Source organism: Xiphophorus couchianus, chromosome 1 (assembly GCF_001444195.1).
Source record: "Xiphophorus couchianus chromosome 1, X_couchianus-1.0, whole genome shotgun sequence".
Classification (NCBI taxonomy): Eukaryota; Metazoa; Chordata; class Actinopteri; order Cyprinodontiformes; family Poeciliidae; genus Xiphophorus; species Xiphophorus couchianus.
The window spans coordinates 15,273,851-15,291,936 of NC_040228.1; the positions used below are offsets into that span (position 1 = coordinate 15,273,851).

The window sequence follows — 18,086 nt, forward strand, 5'->3', positions numbered from 1 at the left end:
AGCTCTCTGATGACACCTTAATTTATTGACAAGCACCTTTTTAATTTCTGTCTATAAACTAGATTTCTTTGAGTGTTTTTTTCTTTTAAATGAACCTGTCAACATCTTTTGTTAAAGACAGATCTCTGTCTCCTTTCCTTCTAGACTCTGGCAAAGGTCGCACCTTTGATCTGTCCTACGTGTCACTTCCCCACAAGGTTACCAGCCTCCAGATGTAGCGCTGATGTTACAGCGACATTTCAGTTCATTTGCTTCAAAACCAAAAGGAAGCAGAACTGCAAAACAAATGAGCTTAATTAAAGCACCCAACAAAAGAAAACAAATGCAAACAAAGACAAAAGAAAGGAGGGGAGAAATTAATCAGACTTTGGGTTTGCTTGACTTGAACACAGACTTCAAGAAGAAGAAAAAAACGGGAGGACGGGAAATGAATAAAAGGCAAGGAAGAGGAAAGGACGAAAGGAGGAGGAAGAGGAGGATGACGAGGAGTTAATGCGAGTGAATGTCCCCTCTCTTGATTTGAAGGGTTTTTATCTGGCACTTGCATCAGAGCGGGGAAAGCGTGGGCCACGGCCACAGCGGCGTCGTGGGTGGACATTGCTGACAGACGGGGCCAAAATATGGCTTTCTTCTGCTGCTGATTAAAGAAGTGCAACAAAAGGGTGGAGGGCACACACACACACCCACACCCACACACACAGTACGAGCCGCAGCAGATTGCTCACAGCGTTGATACACTTCATAAAATGTAACGGCATCAAAGGCATGGCTTACAGTAAAAAGGCATATTGATGTGTTTCCAAAAGGGACACAAAAAAGATAAAAAATCAAAAGATTTTCCTTTTTATTGCTTTACGCTCATAACACTGTAAAACATGAAAAAAAGTGGAATGCCAAACCAGAGGCCTCTAAAGTAAACACTTTTTTTAAAAGTTGCAGTATCACTTTAAATATTTGCTCATACATCACCTCACAGTTATGGAGCAATGACTTAAACGTGACGTATAAAACCCAAATACCTATAAATAGAAAACACTAGACACCTTCTGTTTCAGAAGCAAGAATGAACATTCCCTGAACAACATCGGTGGGTAAACGTAGTGGTTCGTGTACATAACGTTGGGACACATAGAAGAGGACAATCTCCAACAAAACTTGTTTTTGCGTTTGAGATGCACTGCCCCCTGCTGGTCAAACCAACAGAAAACAAGCTGCTGATGATGCAGGCGCAAAAGCAGCGACACAGGATCACCAACACGCAGCAGATGATGACATAATGCTGAGATTATGGAATTTTGCACCATTCTGGAAAACAATGAAAGCCCTGAGGGTCACATTTGGTTTCTTTATTAAAAAACATTAAAAAAAAATAGGATTCTAAAAATTCTAACATAAAAGAACAACAAAAAAAACAAACACAAAAACAAAATTAAAAAAATAAACAAATAGGTTCTAAAATGACTTTTGGTAAAGTTTCAAAATGTGCTTTTATGTATAAAATATTGCACAATCCCACACAGATTCTTAATGATCCACAGTTTGATTGGTAAAGGCAGCAATTCCTCACTAGAACAGTTTACATTAAACTGTTCTAATGTAAACTGTTACATTAGAACAGTTTACATTAGAACAATTAGAAAAAGAAAGGTTTCTTGTTTAAGAAACTTTTCTTGTTTCTTAAACAAGAAAGACACATTTCTTGTTTTTTCTTCCCCAAAATAGTACAGTTCTGGCCACACTCACAAAATGCTCCCATTTGCCTGGAAAACCAGCAAAACACACACACACACATTCCCTGTGTAACCTCTAGGTTGACATACATACAACAACAAAGTCTCTTTTCCTCCAACAAAACAACCTCGTACTTATTTACAGTAAAAACCCTGTTAGAAAACCAGACCCACACAAAAGAAGAGTCCCAATTTCACAGAGGTTGTGTAACGTGCAAGGAATTGACTGGAGTACCAAGAAAACCCTGAAGGGGGGAGATGGATTCATGACACAGCTTCACTTCACAAAAAAAAAATACTGCTGACTTTATTGTTCAGAAAGGCAGTACTCCCAATATGGCTTCCATCCTTTCTTCGCTGTCCAGCGCTGTCCAACGCAGTCTTGTATAAGATGACTTGGACTGAATGCTCAACTTGCAGTCACTTAGCAGCACAGTTCTCGATCGGGACGCGTCGCTCATGAAAACACACCAAGATGCTGTGTTCCCGCTGAGTAAAGAACGGAGAGGCTCGTCTTTGCCCGTCCTTTTAAAGAGGGAAGGCTCTGCTGTCCAACGGCCAGGAGGAGGCTTGAATCACTGGTTCACAAAGTGGTTCGGCCTTTAAAGGTTAGACTAGCCAGTGCTTAGGAGTGGTAAAAAATAAATAAATTAAAAAAAAAAAAAAGGTCACTGGATTTTAGACAGCCCACTGGCCAGGAGGAGTTTAAAAGGAATGGTAGACCGTGACACAGTTATTGGCAGCCTGTCGAGTCCTGCGAGAAAAAGAAAAAGAATGGCCACTCCTATTAAAGCAGGATTAAATTAGCAAAGCTGAGCAAAATTAAAATCTAGAATTCGCAGAACAAAAGTAATTCGGGAGGCAATGGAAAACTGCAGCAGAACTCCTGTGCTGCTCAGATGCTATCTTCACGGCGAGGAAGGGGATCGCGTGTGTAGATTTGACGTGCCCATGCTCCGACTGCTTATTTGTGTTGGGTGGAGATTTCGATGGTGTGTGTGTGTATAATGGAAGGGGTCTAGGGCGGTGTGCCTGAAGGTCCCCAATGGACCCGACTCTCCTCTTGTCCCTTTACAATTTCCTGAAAGAATTGTATTCTTTCTATCTGAGGAAGAGAGACCAGCCCATCGGGAAATGGGGCCAAAGGTGGGGAGCTTATGGTGTAGCTATTAAAGTGCAGCAAGCAGAGTGGAGTACAGACCCCTCCTCCCCACAAAATAGACGATAAAACAGATGTAAAGTCAGAGCTTTGCAAAACTGCTTTGACCACTTTTTCCACATATCCTCAGTGGAATTGTATGCAAAATTATGAAGCTGATGTAAACTGATAAATCGTTTTCTACTGGTTTTCTACCTATATTACAAATAAAAATCTAAAAAGCTTGGTATGAAATTGCACTCGGTGGCCCTGATACCTGAAAATCCTTTGAAAATGACACAAAGCATCCTTCGACCAATCATACAAAATTTTTAAAAATTCGGATGCCACCTGCTAATCTACCGAGACATGATCCTCAACCTAAGCTGACAGGTAGCAAAGCAAGGAGATAATTAGCCAGGGAAGCAGCTGGCAACCTTGGAAGAGCTGCAGAGACCTAGAGCTTAGGTGGGAGAATCTGCAACAAGCCATGTAAGGAACACAGCAGAAGCAGAGAAATTAAGCTCTGGTCAGAGGAGTCAAAACGAGAGCTTTTGGTATACATGCGATGCAAATAAAAAAGAATCCCACTGTACGTAAGGATTTAAAGCAGACACAGACTAACCAAAGGCACGGATGAGCTCCCTCCGCACCGCCCAGGTGACTGTCTTTGTAAGGGAGGCGGAGGTGAGACCAGCAAACATCATGTTGTACAGGAAGACCACGTAGAAGTTCCCAAGCCAGTTATATCGACCAAAGTCTCCCAGCAAATCGAAACGGGTGATCCCTACAGGAAAGGAGCAGAGGTAAAAAAAAAAAGAAAAAAAAAGTTACACCAACTGGCTCGGCTGCAGAGCTAGGAATCATGAAATACATGTGCACTCTTGTGGTCATTGTTAAAACTGCAAGTAAATTGATTATTTTTGCAATTTCTTAAAAGAATTGCCTAAAAAAAAAAAAGGAAGCTCTTTCTCCCCTTAGTCAGACATTCAGCAAATAGAAAAAAAATGGCAATCCTACCTGACCTAAAGCATGATATACAGTAAAAATGTTAAACATGTAAAAATGGAGAACTACACCAAACACTGCTGATATAAGGCTCCCTATTATCTGCTTGAAAACGAAAATATATTGTCTTCCAATGTTGCAACCCTAATGTGAGTTTCACATTCAAGCAATCAGTATTTCCATGGTAACAGGATGAGATGACACATTCATTTTAACCCATTTTTTCCTTAAGAGGGAGGACTCAGACGAAATGTTTCAGAGCCACAACATTAACCGCACATTCAAACATCAAGAGTTTCATTAAAAATATATATATTTGTATATATGTATCTTCTTACCAAGTGTGCGTGAAAACACCGGCAGTGCAGAGCTCAGAATTAGCAGCGAAACACAGTTTGCAATGATCTGAAAGGAGCATACATTTTCAGAGGTGACAGCCAGGAAACGGTAAAACATCTTCAGTTTCCCTGTTAAATTCAGGCACATAAAGCCGTTTACCTGTGTGAGGTTAGTGTCTTTCATGCGAGGGAGGAGGCCACAGAAGAGAGGAGAGCTGTAAAAACCCACAACTGAGGACACCATCAGGTAGCTGCAATTTACTTTAAGGACTACAGTGAAAACATGTGAGAAACCTGGTGACTAGTTCTCAATGTGTTGTTCCAAGAATAAATCTTAATGCATGCATCAACTGGAAAAAAAAAAAATCAGTTTGCGGCAACAATTTAATCATTTAGGACTGAAATGATTAATTGAATTAATAGTGGTAAATTGATAAATCGTCAACTAATTTAGTAATCGGTTAATTGTCAACTGCAGTATACAGACTCTGAAAATGGCCATTTACTGAAACAACAGCACAGAGCAACAATTAAGCCAAAACTGTACAAAGAATATACACATTTTGCATTTAAGATGAATAACCTTCTGTTCTACCCAGAACTCCTCGGGTGGCATTTTTAGATTCACCTGGTTCATAATCTGCAAAAAAAGAAGAGAAAAACTATTTTTAAGCACCTTTTGCTATCATTAATGTAAAAAAAAAAAAAAGAACAGATTATTACAGTATTTTAGCTGCAATTGCATTCTTTACTATAAATATTCAAGCGTACTATGTTTTTGGAATTAAGGCAACAACATTTCTAATTTTTTTTAATTATATTTTCTTAAAAATCAATAAAATTATTTGTTTATTTGCATATTTGAATGTATTTATAATATTTTGCACAAAAAAAGCTAATGTGGTTAAATTAAAATTCTGCTGAATGTGCCTATATTTAAAAGTCTGATTAGAATAATCGATAAAATAATTAATAAAAAAAAAAATTATTATTTGGAGCCCTACCATCAATACGATAACAACTGACCTGTTTTTTTTATTTCAAATGTGTTACGAGAAAGTTCACTACAAAGCTGAGCACACCACGGCTCGCTGGTTGTGTTGAAAGGATACAGGATGAGGACCACCTGAACTGCAGCTCCCAGAGAGCCGAACATGGAGAAGGAGGCCATTCCCAGGTGAGGGTCCTACAAAACATAACAATCCTCACTGTAAGCCGCCGACTGTACGCTTCCAACAAAACAGGAAATGTTTCTGGTGCCTTCAAAGGAGAACCCCGACCTCCATTCCTCTGGGCATGGCTGTCTCATCCAGCAGCAGCTCCAACACATTGAAACAGACCATCAGCACACACATCACCTGGAGACACACGCAGCAACCCGTCATGAAGAGGTCACAAAACGAGGAGTGACTGTAGAACTTGTGAATGCAGCGCTGTTCTTTGTACATACCGTCAGTGCAAGCAGGATAAGCATCGCCAGAGGATAGCCCAAGTTTCGTTGCCATGGTGATGCCTTCCTCCGCATTTCTTTGGGGGAAACAAAAAGGAAAAAAAAAACAAAACAATAAAAAAAAAAACAGTGTGATGTTGATGCTGTGGGAGAAACTCTGCAGACAGAAAGCCTCGTCAGCCTCACCCAGGGCGACACGCCTGCTCTGAACTGCTAGGTACTCTTTTCTCATGGCCTCCATGTTCAACTTGACCCAACACGATGGACTGCCACCTTCAATCAGACATGCAAGGAGGAGAAAATAATCTTTTAAGAGTCAAGCCACGGGGAAATGAAGGAGGGTAGTGATCACAGTCAAGAGACTTACAGTTCAGCTTCCTGAAGAGCGAATCTTCTTCAAACACGGTACAGCTCAGAGTGTCTTCTATGTCCTCCAGAAGCTGAAACACAGCACGGATCAATTAGGGTGGGACATCAGAATCTGTTCATGTAATTTTCTGAAATAATACTCTGAATAGATGTGCAATAAAATTTAAAGTAGAGAAATATAATAAATCAAAATTATGATGTTATATTAAATTTTGTCAAACGTTTCTGAAAACTGGCCATGGTAAGCCGTACTTCCTGATTAGAAAACATTGTGCTCAACGATAGCAAGAGCTTCAGTTAAGCACAAGTTAACAAATAATGCATACTGTAGACCCTGCTTCATGTATACTTTGTTCTCTATAGAGAGCAAAAAGGTTTTTAAAGACCTGACAGAACCAAGGTACGTGGTTGGGGTTTTGATTTTTGCGGAGAGGCTCGACTTACCCGAGGTTTCACAAGCAGGCTACCCGTAACACTGAACATTCGAGACAAGCCAAACGGGGTGCACACTGAAAAGGGAAGACACAAATTAGTACACAGGAGTGACACAACTCTGTCTCAATATGTCTGGCATTTGTGCTCAATGTATACTAACGCAGAAGCAGCAGCACTCCAAACAGAGAGATCCCAGAGTACAGGTATGGCAGGTAATACTCCCACAGGTCTGCAGTTTGAAGAGGGGGGAATAACAATTAGCAACACTTCCAGTGAAGCCCATGAGGAATATAAGAGTATGATGAGAATGACTCACCGTAGAGGCTCTGTCGGGCAACGTTGTCATGGAGGAGAGCTGATGCCACCCACACAATACCCAGCACAAGGAGCGCAAGCAAGATCAGCAGGACAACAGCTTCATACACTCGCGCCATTACTCCCTACACAGAAACACGAGTTGTTTGGAGATCAGTTTGAGAGAAGCTCATTTTGAAATCAGGTTTCTAATGGGCTCTTAGACATTTAAGGTGTAAAAAAAATTGCACAGTCTTAGATAAATAAGGTAGGACACAAGAAAGAAATAGAGACAATGGAGGGTGAGAGAAAAGAGGGAAGGTCAACAGGTCAAAAAATAAACTACCTTTTTGGATCCAGCGAACCCCTCTGACTCGGTGAAGAAATATGCAAAAGGCATGAGGAAGACGAGGGACAGGTTGGAGAACAAAAACACTAGGTTCCATAACCCTGACAAGAGAGAAACAGATCATTGTTAAAGATTTTGTGTGTGTGTGTTAACATTCATTAGTAATTACGACTGTAATAAAACATTTTAGTAGTTCCCTCCATCAACCACTATGTGGCATCGTACTGAAAGAGTAGATATAGGCTCCATTCCACTGACAATGTGAAATATTTAAAACAGAATTTCAACAAAGCAAAAAGCAGAAAACACACAGCTCAACATTGACTTTACACAGCTGCTCAGTGTGGACCGAACAGCTTTGAGCTTACAGTGTGCATTGCTAATTATCTGCTGGGCCACAGGCCAGTCGAGTATTGATGTGAATGTTATTACTGATCCTGTAGCACTGTGATGCCCGACTGTTCTTAATTATTTTCAATGGGACGGACGAACAAAAACAGTGAGACATACCGTGGATAAGAGAGCCATTGAGCCACTCCATGTAGTAGCTGTGTGGGAAGGTGAGCAGAACCTCGTTTGACAGGATGGAGATGGGGAGAAGCAGCACGGCGCACACTGCGACAGACAGGGTGAACGTGCACAGCCAGAGCCTGGGAGGAGGAACAGTAAGATAAGTCATGAGTGTTTGTGTTTCGCCTCAGCCTAGCAAAAGCAGTCTCTGCAAAGCCAAACTGAACACAATACAAACATCCAAAATGAAGGTGCAGAGTACAGAGTGACAACGATGTTGGATGTTCACTGCCAAAAGCAATAAACACGCAGGCAACCATGTAACAAGGCTATAAATCAAAAGAAAGACGTCTGGTCGTCAATCACATCCCAGTCACTGCTACCTGTGCAATCATCCAAAGTGACAGTCAACGTAGCTGCTGTCCAGTTAATCATTAGAAGTTTGCACTTACGCAATTTTGTTGACGGTAGCATCTTCGATATCATCTGAAAGAAAAAAAAAACAAGTTGTGTTTTTTTTTTCAAAACGGAACTTTTTTCCCCTACATTTCTCCGATACGACTTTTTGAAACTAGGAGTTTGAGAAGAAAAAAAAAACAGAACAAGAAGTTTTTAATCAAACACTTTATATGATGGCTTAAAAAATTCCTGGAGCAGCATGCGAGCATGCACTGCACACAAAACGCTGAAGAAAGCAAACCTCTCCCTGAGCTCAGAGAGGGTGTGACCAGGGGTCAGGCCTGTTTGGAACATTTTGTTCATTCTGAACATTTGGTTTAACTATGTTAAAAGAACCAAGGTACAGTCACATCCAAAAGGTTTAAGATTACAGAGATCTCATCTTTTAAGAACTGTACAGCTTCATTCTTCAATTGGAATTGAGTCTTGATTGCTGTGAAAAGTGATACCATGAAGTGTGATTAACAGTAAATAAAATCAAATTTTCTTAAATTTTGGCCACTATCCACTATCCACTCCAGAGGAAAGAAATGGTGAATGCTCCCATGAGAATTGCCCTCCAGGCAGTAAAGAATCCTGAGACAAGTTGCGACTCAACCCTTTAGGAGTCACTTTACCAAACAATTCAGGATCAATCCAAAAAGTCCCAAGGTGAAAGTGAAAACCAAGTGACTGGGATCAAAACTCCAAGTTCCAGACTCGTAAGCAAGAGAACTCCCCCAAGTCACATCAAGACTCTGAGGTCATCTTGAAAACGAAAGGTTGACATGAATTTGATGCACACTCATTACTGGGTACATCTGTCCAATTGCTTGCTAAAACAAACCACAAAATTAACTAATCATATTTTAAATTCAAATTTAGAACCAGAATGGCAAAAACAAGAGATTTATATGACTTTGAGAGTATGTAGTGGTCTGAGTATTTCAGAAACTGCAGACATACTTTTTTCCCCCTTTTATCTGCACTACAAACAATCAAGCAGGTTCTGGGGGCAAAAGAGAGAAACAACTTGATTCTAGCAAAGTGTGTCTAATATAGTGGTCAGTAAGTGTTTATCTCACAAAACCTCTGAAACTGAAATGCTTCTTACTGAACATCAGAAAACCATGGAAACACCTGAGGAAAAACCTCTTACAACACTGAAGCAACACAATTTGTGAAGAACAAAATTCTGTCAACCTTAAACATTTGGCTACAACTATAAATAACAAGCAGAAAAAACAAAAACTCCACACCTTTTATTATGCACCTGAAACGAATTAAGTGCTACTCTTAGTCAGGTAGGTGATAATGTGTCCTTTTGGCAATGCTGTCACAGATGTTCTGTTGCAAAGTAAAACCCAAGGAGCAAGAACCAGTTCTGGGTGTCATAAAATTCTCTGCACTGTGGGATTGCACAACTGTCACATAGCTGCAGGGCAGAACTGTGCTCTTGTTGTTGATGCACAAACTTCAGCAGAAGGAGACCGATGCACAGAATGTGAATAAAAACGTGCAGAAGAAATGACCATCTACAAGGGTGCAGCCCAGCCACAGTGGAGAACTGAAGAAAAATCCACATCTGCTTCCAATGGACTCACATTTTATTGGATTGAGCGAATGTTAATCAGCTCAACAGAGCACAAGAGAGCTTCCAAATATGCCTGAGCACACAATAGTTGTGCCGATGCATTTACTGTCATCTCGCAGTACATGTGTCTTCTTCTTAGCCTCATGGTGACAATCATTTGTCCCTGCCAGAAGGTTCGTACGAGTTTAAGGTTTCAACTTTATCTTGTAGCATTTTGTTACCACTCCGCCGCCTTTTTAAACCGCTTGCTGCACACCGAGCAAACGTCTCCTCAACAATATCTCCAGGCTTTTCAAATCAAAGCTCAGAGTGTGACGTTAGTGAGGGTCCTAAAAGAAACGGGCAAACTTTGTTAAATGTGCATACATGCGAAGAAAGGAAAGGGCAATGAACAAAACAATAAACAACTATAAAAGCAGAACAGAAAAACATAAACTCTTTACTCAAACAGCGAGTTTCTGAGTAGAATTTATGCAAGCACGAAAACATGTTGCCAACACACTCAGTGGAAAGAAATTCCAAAACTTCAGTGTAATCATGTCAACATTGTTCGTTTTCCTCAAGGCAGTTCTCAGTGAACTGTTGATTGAAAGCCAACTCACAGAGCTCTCTTAACTACATACTCACATCCAGAAACTGTCGAACTCACCTGTGATAAACTCGGCAGTCTTTTTGAAGTGTGTGAGGATGAGGTAGCACACCATGTAAAGGCACGTAAACAAGAGGACACAGATCTGCACGAGAGAAACAAAAAGGAACTTAGTGTTTTCTGCACGAGTTTGAAGACAGAAAATGTACCCCCAGTAATCTGTCAGAACAGCTGCGGCTCAAGACATCTACCCGTTTTTAACCATTTAGTTTTGCTCAGGCATTGAAGTAAGATGTAAATCACAAGACGGGGGAGATGGAAACAAGAGACTGGGTGGCAAAAGCTGAAAACATGAACTGTTTTGTCTTACATAAAGATTACTCAAAGAAAATGGGGTTCCAGTGCTCAAAAGGGATAGTTCCCCTTTACTTGGATTAGAGGGACTTAGGGAGACAGATGGGTTAAAACCAGTGAGAAACAGTCCACCCTGCCCCCTATTGCAGAGAGTAAAGGTCATCAGCTGATGTTGCATTCATTCAAATTTAGGTTAAACCAGCAATCTGTCGTCTGGCAAATTTCCAACACGTCAAACACTAGGGTCTTAGGGTCTGCTAAAACCCTCACACTTGTATAAAGTTTCAATTAATTACAAGTTCTAATAAAATTTTCAAGCCTTTTAAAGTTACAAAATGACTGCAGAAGAGGCTTTTAATCCCCAACAACCAACTGACTACACAGGACTAATTTATTATTTATGCATTGTAACATGCTACTTTGAGTTTTGCTGTTTGATTTGTCCCCACAATTTTTATTTTTTATTCCTCACCACAGCTTTAAGGAACCACATGTAATCTACGAACAAACATGCTGGGCAAATTGAAAAAGGAAGTAATGTGGCAATACGATGACATTTCTAAACAGGTGCCAAAAAGGAGTTCAACATGCAAAACGGGATTTACATATTTACCCACAGGGTAATAACAGCAAAAAAACACAGACATGCTCTCCTAGGTAAGATAAGATACTTCAACATAAATGTGAAGAATAAAGCCCACATGGTGGTAATATTAGATCTGGTACTCTATATAAAAAGCTCATGATATACATTCACCAGCAATCTTATTGGGTGCACATTGCTAGACCTCGTGGTGAACGGTTCACTACAGCGGAAAAAATCATCACATATTTGGTTCAAATCAACATGAATGCTTCATGCATTTGTTACGGATTTTACCAGCTGCACATCTTTGATGGGAATGTCACATTCAACCACATACCAAAAACTCCACTATTGAACTGGGATCTGGCGAATGCAGAGGCCAATAGAGTACAGAAAACACCGTTGAAGAAACCTGCTTGAGGTCACTACGACTCCGTTTTATTCTGCGGGGCGAAGCCACACCAACAACAGCCTTCGCCATTATAAACATTGACGCAAGGCAGGACACATTTTGCTGCTGTAGTCCATCTGCTTCCAGCTTCGGTGTCTCGTGCATTCAGATTTTATTTGGTATACCTTGGTTGTAATATCTAGGCATCACCTCTAACCATGTCTGTCCATTCTCTTTTGGCACACAGCTGTGACTCAAAAAATATTTTCTCTTTTTCAGAGCATTATCTAGAAACCTGAGCGAAACTTGGTCTTAGAGCAGGATTTTCAGAAATAGTCACACGCCAGACTTGCACTATCAACCATGGCATGTTTCAACTTGCTAAAAATCCAGTTTCCTTTTCCTACTGATGCTCCTCATAAAGTGCAGTGAGTTGCATTCATCACAAATAGATACATAAATCTATTAAATTACTCCCATGTGATTGGCTGATTCAGTGTTAACATGCAATAAAACAGGTGCTCCAAAGTGGCAGGTACAATTTCTGTGAAAAATAGTCACTTATCCCACAGGGACAGTTGATCCAGCTCATCTGGATCAACGACAAACGGATAAATCAGCTTCTTCCTGAGTGTTCTTTGTTGCTGGAGAAAAGCTGAGAATAAAGCAAACTGAATTTAGCTATCAGCGTTCGTCTTTTGAGAAATATTGGAAATTTCTCGTCATAAGCAGGAATAATGGGTGGCAACAAACAAACTGCATATCAACAACAAAGCACCCTATACAACAACTAATCCGCTCCGGCTGAAAATTCTTCAATAATGCAGCCTAATTTGGCGAGAGGCTAATCCGACAATAAGGAAAAGCAGGGAACAAAGGATGGGTGTTAGGTTAGAAATAAGACAGGTAGAATAAAACCTTTTCAGCCCATGTTGGTGAGAACACACATCTTTCTTTGGTGTCAAGAGACAGAAGCCACCTTGAAGACAGTTTTAAGGTTTTTAGCATGGAGGGGAGTGTATCAAGAGCATGACCTTTTCATAATCAATATCAGTACAGGATCATCTACTTCCTCTGCTTTTGTGATTATCTGCCAAATGATTTTGATCATTTAGGATCAAACTTGAAAACCTTCGAATACAAAAAATCTTCATAGCCAAAAGAGTGTCAGACTAAAACTTCCAATGAGTCACATTACAGTTAGATTTGACTAGCAACCCTGAAAATTCATTGCATATTTATTAAGCAGGCTCCAAAAGGTAACATAAACCTGTTTAATAATACAAAGTTGTGATAAAAGTTGTGAATTTTTACTTTTCTAGAGATGCAGAAATATTAGCTGGAAATATTAGTAGGACAAATTTCAGTCTGTTGTCCCCAAAAAGTGGAAACTAGAAATGAAATTCTTTTCCGATAGTAAATGCACCATACTGAAGCGCTAGATCTTGTCAACAACACTTTTAGGCGAGGAGGAAGTTGGCAAAAAGAATTAATGTTGGATTTTCCAGTATAACTGAAGTGTTTAAGAAAAAAAAGTTGGGTGAAGCGCAAAAGCTGCAATAAGGCAACAGTATTTGTTATGAGAGAAGCCAGGTGTTACAACACAGTCCTAGATTTTGGTAGGATAAATCTAGGAGTGGTGGTCGTTTTGCCTCATGAAGTTGAGCAGGCTGCTGCAGAGAACAGGAAAGCTGCACATATTACAGAAAGTTGCTTTATTTTTTTTCTTTTGAGCTTTCAACCTCAGTCAGTTAGGAATAGGGTTAGGGTTGCCTTTCGTAAATCTAAGAGTTAAGGTAAGAATCTGGTTTCTTGAGGAAAAACACGCAAACTGATGTTTAGTTAGTAAAGCTAATTGTCAATAAGGACAGATTAAAATACAAACTTCTAATAATTTTTACTTTATTTTGTTTGTGCCACAGTCTTACATGGTCATCCATTACACATCCCTTCCCAGAGGCTTCTGGCAGATTCTGTGCAACCATCTACTTTAGAAATAAACCATTCACTTCCAATATTTCAAAATATTCCCTGGACCGTTCACTCACATTGTTCTAGGGCATCCCATTTCTGACCTGCAGGATTCTGCCTTGACCTTTTACCCAGCCAGACATCGATCCTTCCTGGCTCAGGATGCAGGCTAAAGCATGGGCTCTCAGCACAGCACATCCTCAAATACAGGCTGTTCTTTTTCCATGTCAGTTATGCATAAATTTGCCAGATGTTATTAGTCTGGGTGATTTACAATGATAGAGTGGAGACAGATATTTGGCAGCAACAACATTTTCCCAAGGATTTTGTTTTCTATTTTTATTTTAACCTGAACACTGGTGTGCAGCATGCATACTAGGCCGCTTGTTGAGTTGCAATGTTACATTTCAACAGGATGTAACCATCAAAAGTGTGTTGGAAAATGTTCAAAAGGGAGAAACCCATTTAGAGGCATATTTACAGTCGTAATACTATGCCAATTTGTTAATTTTCTGAGAGAAAAGCAGACATTTAAAAAAAAAAAAAATCTGCCTAAACGATAAATACGGTACATAGGTTAAAATCTATCAAATAAATTACATATGTCAGGTTGTTTGGTTAGATTGTTTTTTTAAAGATTATTTTTAAGTGTTACTTTCAGTGGAAAAAAATAGGAAAATTTACTAAAATGTGAAACCATCAAAAAAACGTGTAGGGGAAATCAGGAAAATACTGTAACTAAAATGTCTGAAGTTACTAGTCAGTGAAACAGATATTTGACAGCTGCCTGTTTTCTAAGTAAATTTAATTTATGGAGAATTTGTCAAAAATAAAAAAACAATCAAAATGTTTCACAAAGAAAGAAAGAGGGTCTCCTATATTTTTAAGTTACAATATGAAATCCAAAACAGCAATACATGTCTTGATAACATCTTGCAATACTATGTAGCGTTCTCAAATAATCGCATTTGAGCTGATTCAGCATTTATAGCCTTCTCATGAATGTTCCCTTTAACGTTACTCTCGTGACATGTGCTAATCCTCCCGCATAAAATTACCATCACTAATTTATATTTTTGTTTTTGCAACAAAGGCCAGACTATACCTCTCCTCTCAACCTAAAGGAGGTCGCATGAATCATTTCTACACAGAATGTCTCACTGTGAATTTTCAGTCCTCAGAACCAGTTTCCCATGCCACCGTATGTCCATCTAAGCCAGGACTGGAAGTCAATCTTTTGCAAATGTTTTGTTGCTACCCTATGAAGTTACACAATGTGCAGATGAGACTTTAATAACTTGGAATAATATTCTTTTTTTAAATTATTATTTAACTTCTCCCAAGTGTTGCAGACTTCTCCAGGAAAGTGCAAATGTTGGCCAATGTAACATATCTTTACAATTTCAAGTGACTGTCATAAATAGCTTGTCACTTGGACTTGTCTTAGTGTCACTAGGCGCTGGGACAGCTGACTGTCATGAGAGGGTGCACTGTCAGAAAGTGATGTGCTAGACACTCACGGCTCGCCTGCAGCTAATAGCATTAGGTCCTGAGGGGAAAAGGTCACTGACAATCTGAAGCAGCAAACAAAGAGGTGATTAAAAAGGAGTACAACTATAGACATGAACTGCTTTGTGTCGCATGTCACTTTCCATCAATACTTTGCATTTTATTGACAAATGCCCCAAATTTCTCCATAGTGTAAATATCTCAGGCCAGTCCTAAGTAGAATGAAGACCAAGAGAGTTTAAATGTTGTGATTTGAAAATCTGGTTTATAGTTTACGTTTGCTTAAAAAAAAAAACCCCCAAAAAACCATATATGGGTTACAAAGTTAGCCCAATTTAGAAATTAAGGCGTAAAACAATGTGATATTATTTGATAGAATTTTAACTAAAAATCATAAATGATAGGATTTTAGCTTCTATAAAAAAATAGAAGCTTTCGGTTCTTGTCCATTTTAACAGTGCAAGAAAAAAAAAAACCTAAATTATTTGGAGCCAAAGCCGCAACATCTCAGAAAAATATGTTGTTGCTGAAAACCAGGATAATAATACTGATTAAGATCAATCTAAGATTTAAAAACATTCTTTAAAGTTGTTGTGATGACAACTGTGATTCAATATGTTGTACAGCTTTTGTGCAAAACCACTGGCTGATAATTGGAATTTTACAATTCTGAGGTTGAATCCAAAGAATTTCTGGCACAACTTCGTTAACTCTCAGGGTCCATGGATTGGGTCAAAGATCTGATAAGATGGAGACATCGGCAACACTTGAATTGCTAAGAAATTACTTAAGAGGTAGACCAATGCATTTCTCAGCATTTTAAGTGTTACTACAGTCAACTTCACCTTAATAATTCTGAGCATGGGTTGAAACACACAATATTTTTGATCAATGAATGTACCAGGAGACTTGGAGTCATTTAAGAAGAATTTTCAGATGAAACTTTGCTTTTCTTCTAATTCTTTTTTTTTCTTTTTACAAATACATGTCAGATAATGACCATGAGTGGACGTCAGTAAAAACCTGGAAAGATGAATATATTGCAGCAAAGTTGCTCTGTTTAATGGTTTTGAACAATCAACCTCTTATAGGACATCCTGGATTTGGAAAAGTCAGCTGCTTTTTGGAAATTGGTTATGGGAAACAAACCCTTGATGTATTTCTATGCATCACTACTAAATTTTGATCAAATAATATGCCTTATCAGGCCATTACAAATTTTGATTTGGCTTTTTCTGCTATTAATCATTCAGCTATTCAGATTATTCATGACAAGCACAAAGTTATCATCAAAGTTCATTAATACATCCATAAATGCTGAGATAATCTCCAAAGAGATTACCTGTTGCTATTTTCTTTCTGTAACATTATATAATGGTCATAACGTCTTTGTCTGATCGTAACTGCACAGGTTTTGCTCATCCCTTCATATCTTGGGACGCAAAGGACTGACAGAAATTAACAAACTTGAGCAAAACTGCAAGTTCAACATTGTCCTTATTGATAAACTGGTGTATCGACAACACCTCAGCTTTCAGGATTGGATCTGTCCAGGGAGACCTGAATGTTTTACATCGGGTTAAAGTTCTCTGCCTTGCTGTAACTGAACAGAACGAGCTGCAAAGTCTGAAGTTCAAGCATGAGGTGTGGTTTTAAACATAGCCGAGTCAGACACAAGAGCAGGCAGCATAGTTACAGAAAATTATACACACAGGGCTAAAAACAGACAATAATGCAATACTACTATGACTGCATTTGTCTTGTAACGAATATAGTGAACGTGACTAAAGAAGAAAGAAAAAAAATCAGGTTTAACAAATGTAATTTAGAGAGATAAATAACACAAACATTTCAACAACGTGACCTTTTGCATGTGTAAAGACAGCACGCTATATCGTCTGTGACGAAACCCCCCACCTCCCCCCCTTTAACTCGTCAACCAACGGTTGCTTCACTTTTAGCCCAGCTTTACTTACTATCGTCTCTCGGACGCGGTTGTGGAAAAGTTGCTCCCTAATCGACACTTCGTCCGTTTCCATCCTCTACAAACCATGCCACTGCCCTGAGCCCTGGAGCCGCTCAGAGGGCCAGTTTAATCAAAAATGTTGAACCGGGCGCATCGTCGCAAGTCAGCAACGGATGAAGCAGTTGGTTAGGAGCGCTGAGTTGTAAAAATCGGATACAGGCTACTCTGATCAAAACGGGGCGGGGCTTAGCACCAGAATGGATCCCATTGATTGGTCAAGGCAGCTGCCAATCAGAACTAAACTTACAGAGGTTGTGTTTTGGGTTACAGACGTTCTGTGCATTTTTACTAAGTAGCAAAAAAAAAAAAAAAAAATGAGCACATATCTAGTAGTAAGATGATATTTGAATGGAAAAGAACTAATTTATGTATCATAATTATTTACACCATAATAGGTAGAGGAAATGTGCTTAACATTTATTTTTTTTGTGTTTGGAATTTTGCACACCCCATATGACATTTGTTACTGCTATAAACTTTAAAGCATCTTCTTAATTACATTCATCCATACATGCTTTTTCTTATAAGACTAGGATAACGAGTAACCTTATAAATAAGGCTGCCTCAGTTCTGGGAGTTGTTCTGGAGTTTCTAGAGCTGATTGTGCTATGAAGAAATCTCTCTGAAACGAAAAACACCATAGAGAACCATAGGCATCTTCTTTGCAACACAACAATCTAACAATAGACAGTCTTTATTGATAGACTTCTTCAAATCTAATTAAGGACAGGATGCTGTTGCAAAAGAACCCTGAATAATAAAAAAAATTATTCAATCATCAAATTTTATATTGGGATCAATGAAATATTATTGGATTAAATTAAACTGAACCAAATTGAATGAATGTCTTTGATGTGTCTTGGACGTCGGAACTCAGATCTGGAAATTAAGCCTCCCCCTCTGGGTTGCAAGCCAGAAAATGGAAACCAGTGGGTTTATCAATTGTTGTGATGCTACTACTAAAATATGTATACACTGATAACAACATGTGTTTTCCATGTTTCACT

The 18,086-nt window shown here is 39.1% G+C and overlaps 1 protein-coding gene across 1 annotated transcript; it reads right to left on the bottom strand.

Moving 5' to 3' along the window:
- Positions 1-827: 827 nt before the first annotated feature.
- lmbr1l (limb development membrane protein 1-like) lies at positions 828-17,230 on the bottom strand. The gene is made up of 17 exons (XM_028018696.1): positions 17,030-17,230; positions 10,303-10,387; positions 8,074-8,107; positions 7,622-7,761; positions 7,109-7,212; positions 6,785-6,908; positions 6,629-6,697; positions 6,478-6,542; positions 6,032-6,104; positions 5,851-5,937; positions 5,665-5,741; positions 5,495-5,572; positions 5,327-5,400; positions 4,375-4,465; positions 4,215-4,281; positions 3,494-3,655; positions 828-2,484 (listed from the first exon to the last, which is right to left on the bottom strand). Exons 1-17 carry the CDS (start codon positions 17,090-17,092, stop codon positions 2,399-2,401), a joined length of 1,479 nt encoding a protein of 492 aa, XP_027874497.1. The 5' UTR covers positions 17,093-17,230; the 3' UTR covers positions 828-2,398.
- Between the last annotated feature and the right edge of the window lie 856 nt (positions 17,231-18,086).

Excerpts from the sequence above, each read along its gene's own strand:
- lmbr1l (XM_028018696.1), bottom strand. The coding sequence starts at position 17,092 with ATGGAAACGGACGAAGTGTCGATTAGGGAGCAACTTTTCCACAACCGC. Across the intron at positions 6,698-6,784 it reads TGCCCGACAGAGCCTCTACG|ACCTGTGGGAGTATTACCTG; the intron begins GTGAGTCATTCT and ends TTCAAACTGCAG. Across the intron at positions 2,485-3,493 it reads GGAGCTCATCCGTGCCTTTG|GACTCGACAGGCTGCCAATA; the intron begins GTTAGTCTGTGT and ends TTTTTCTCGCAG.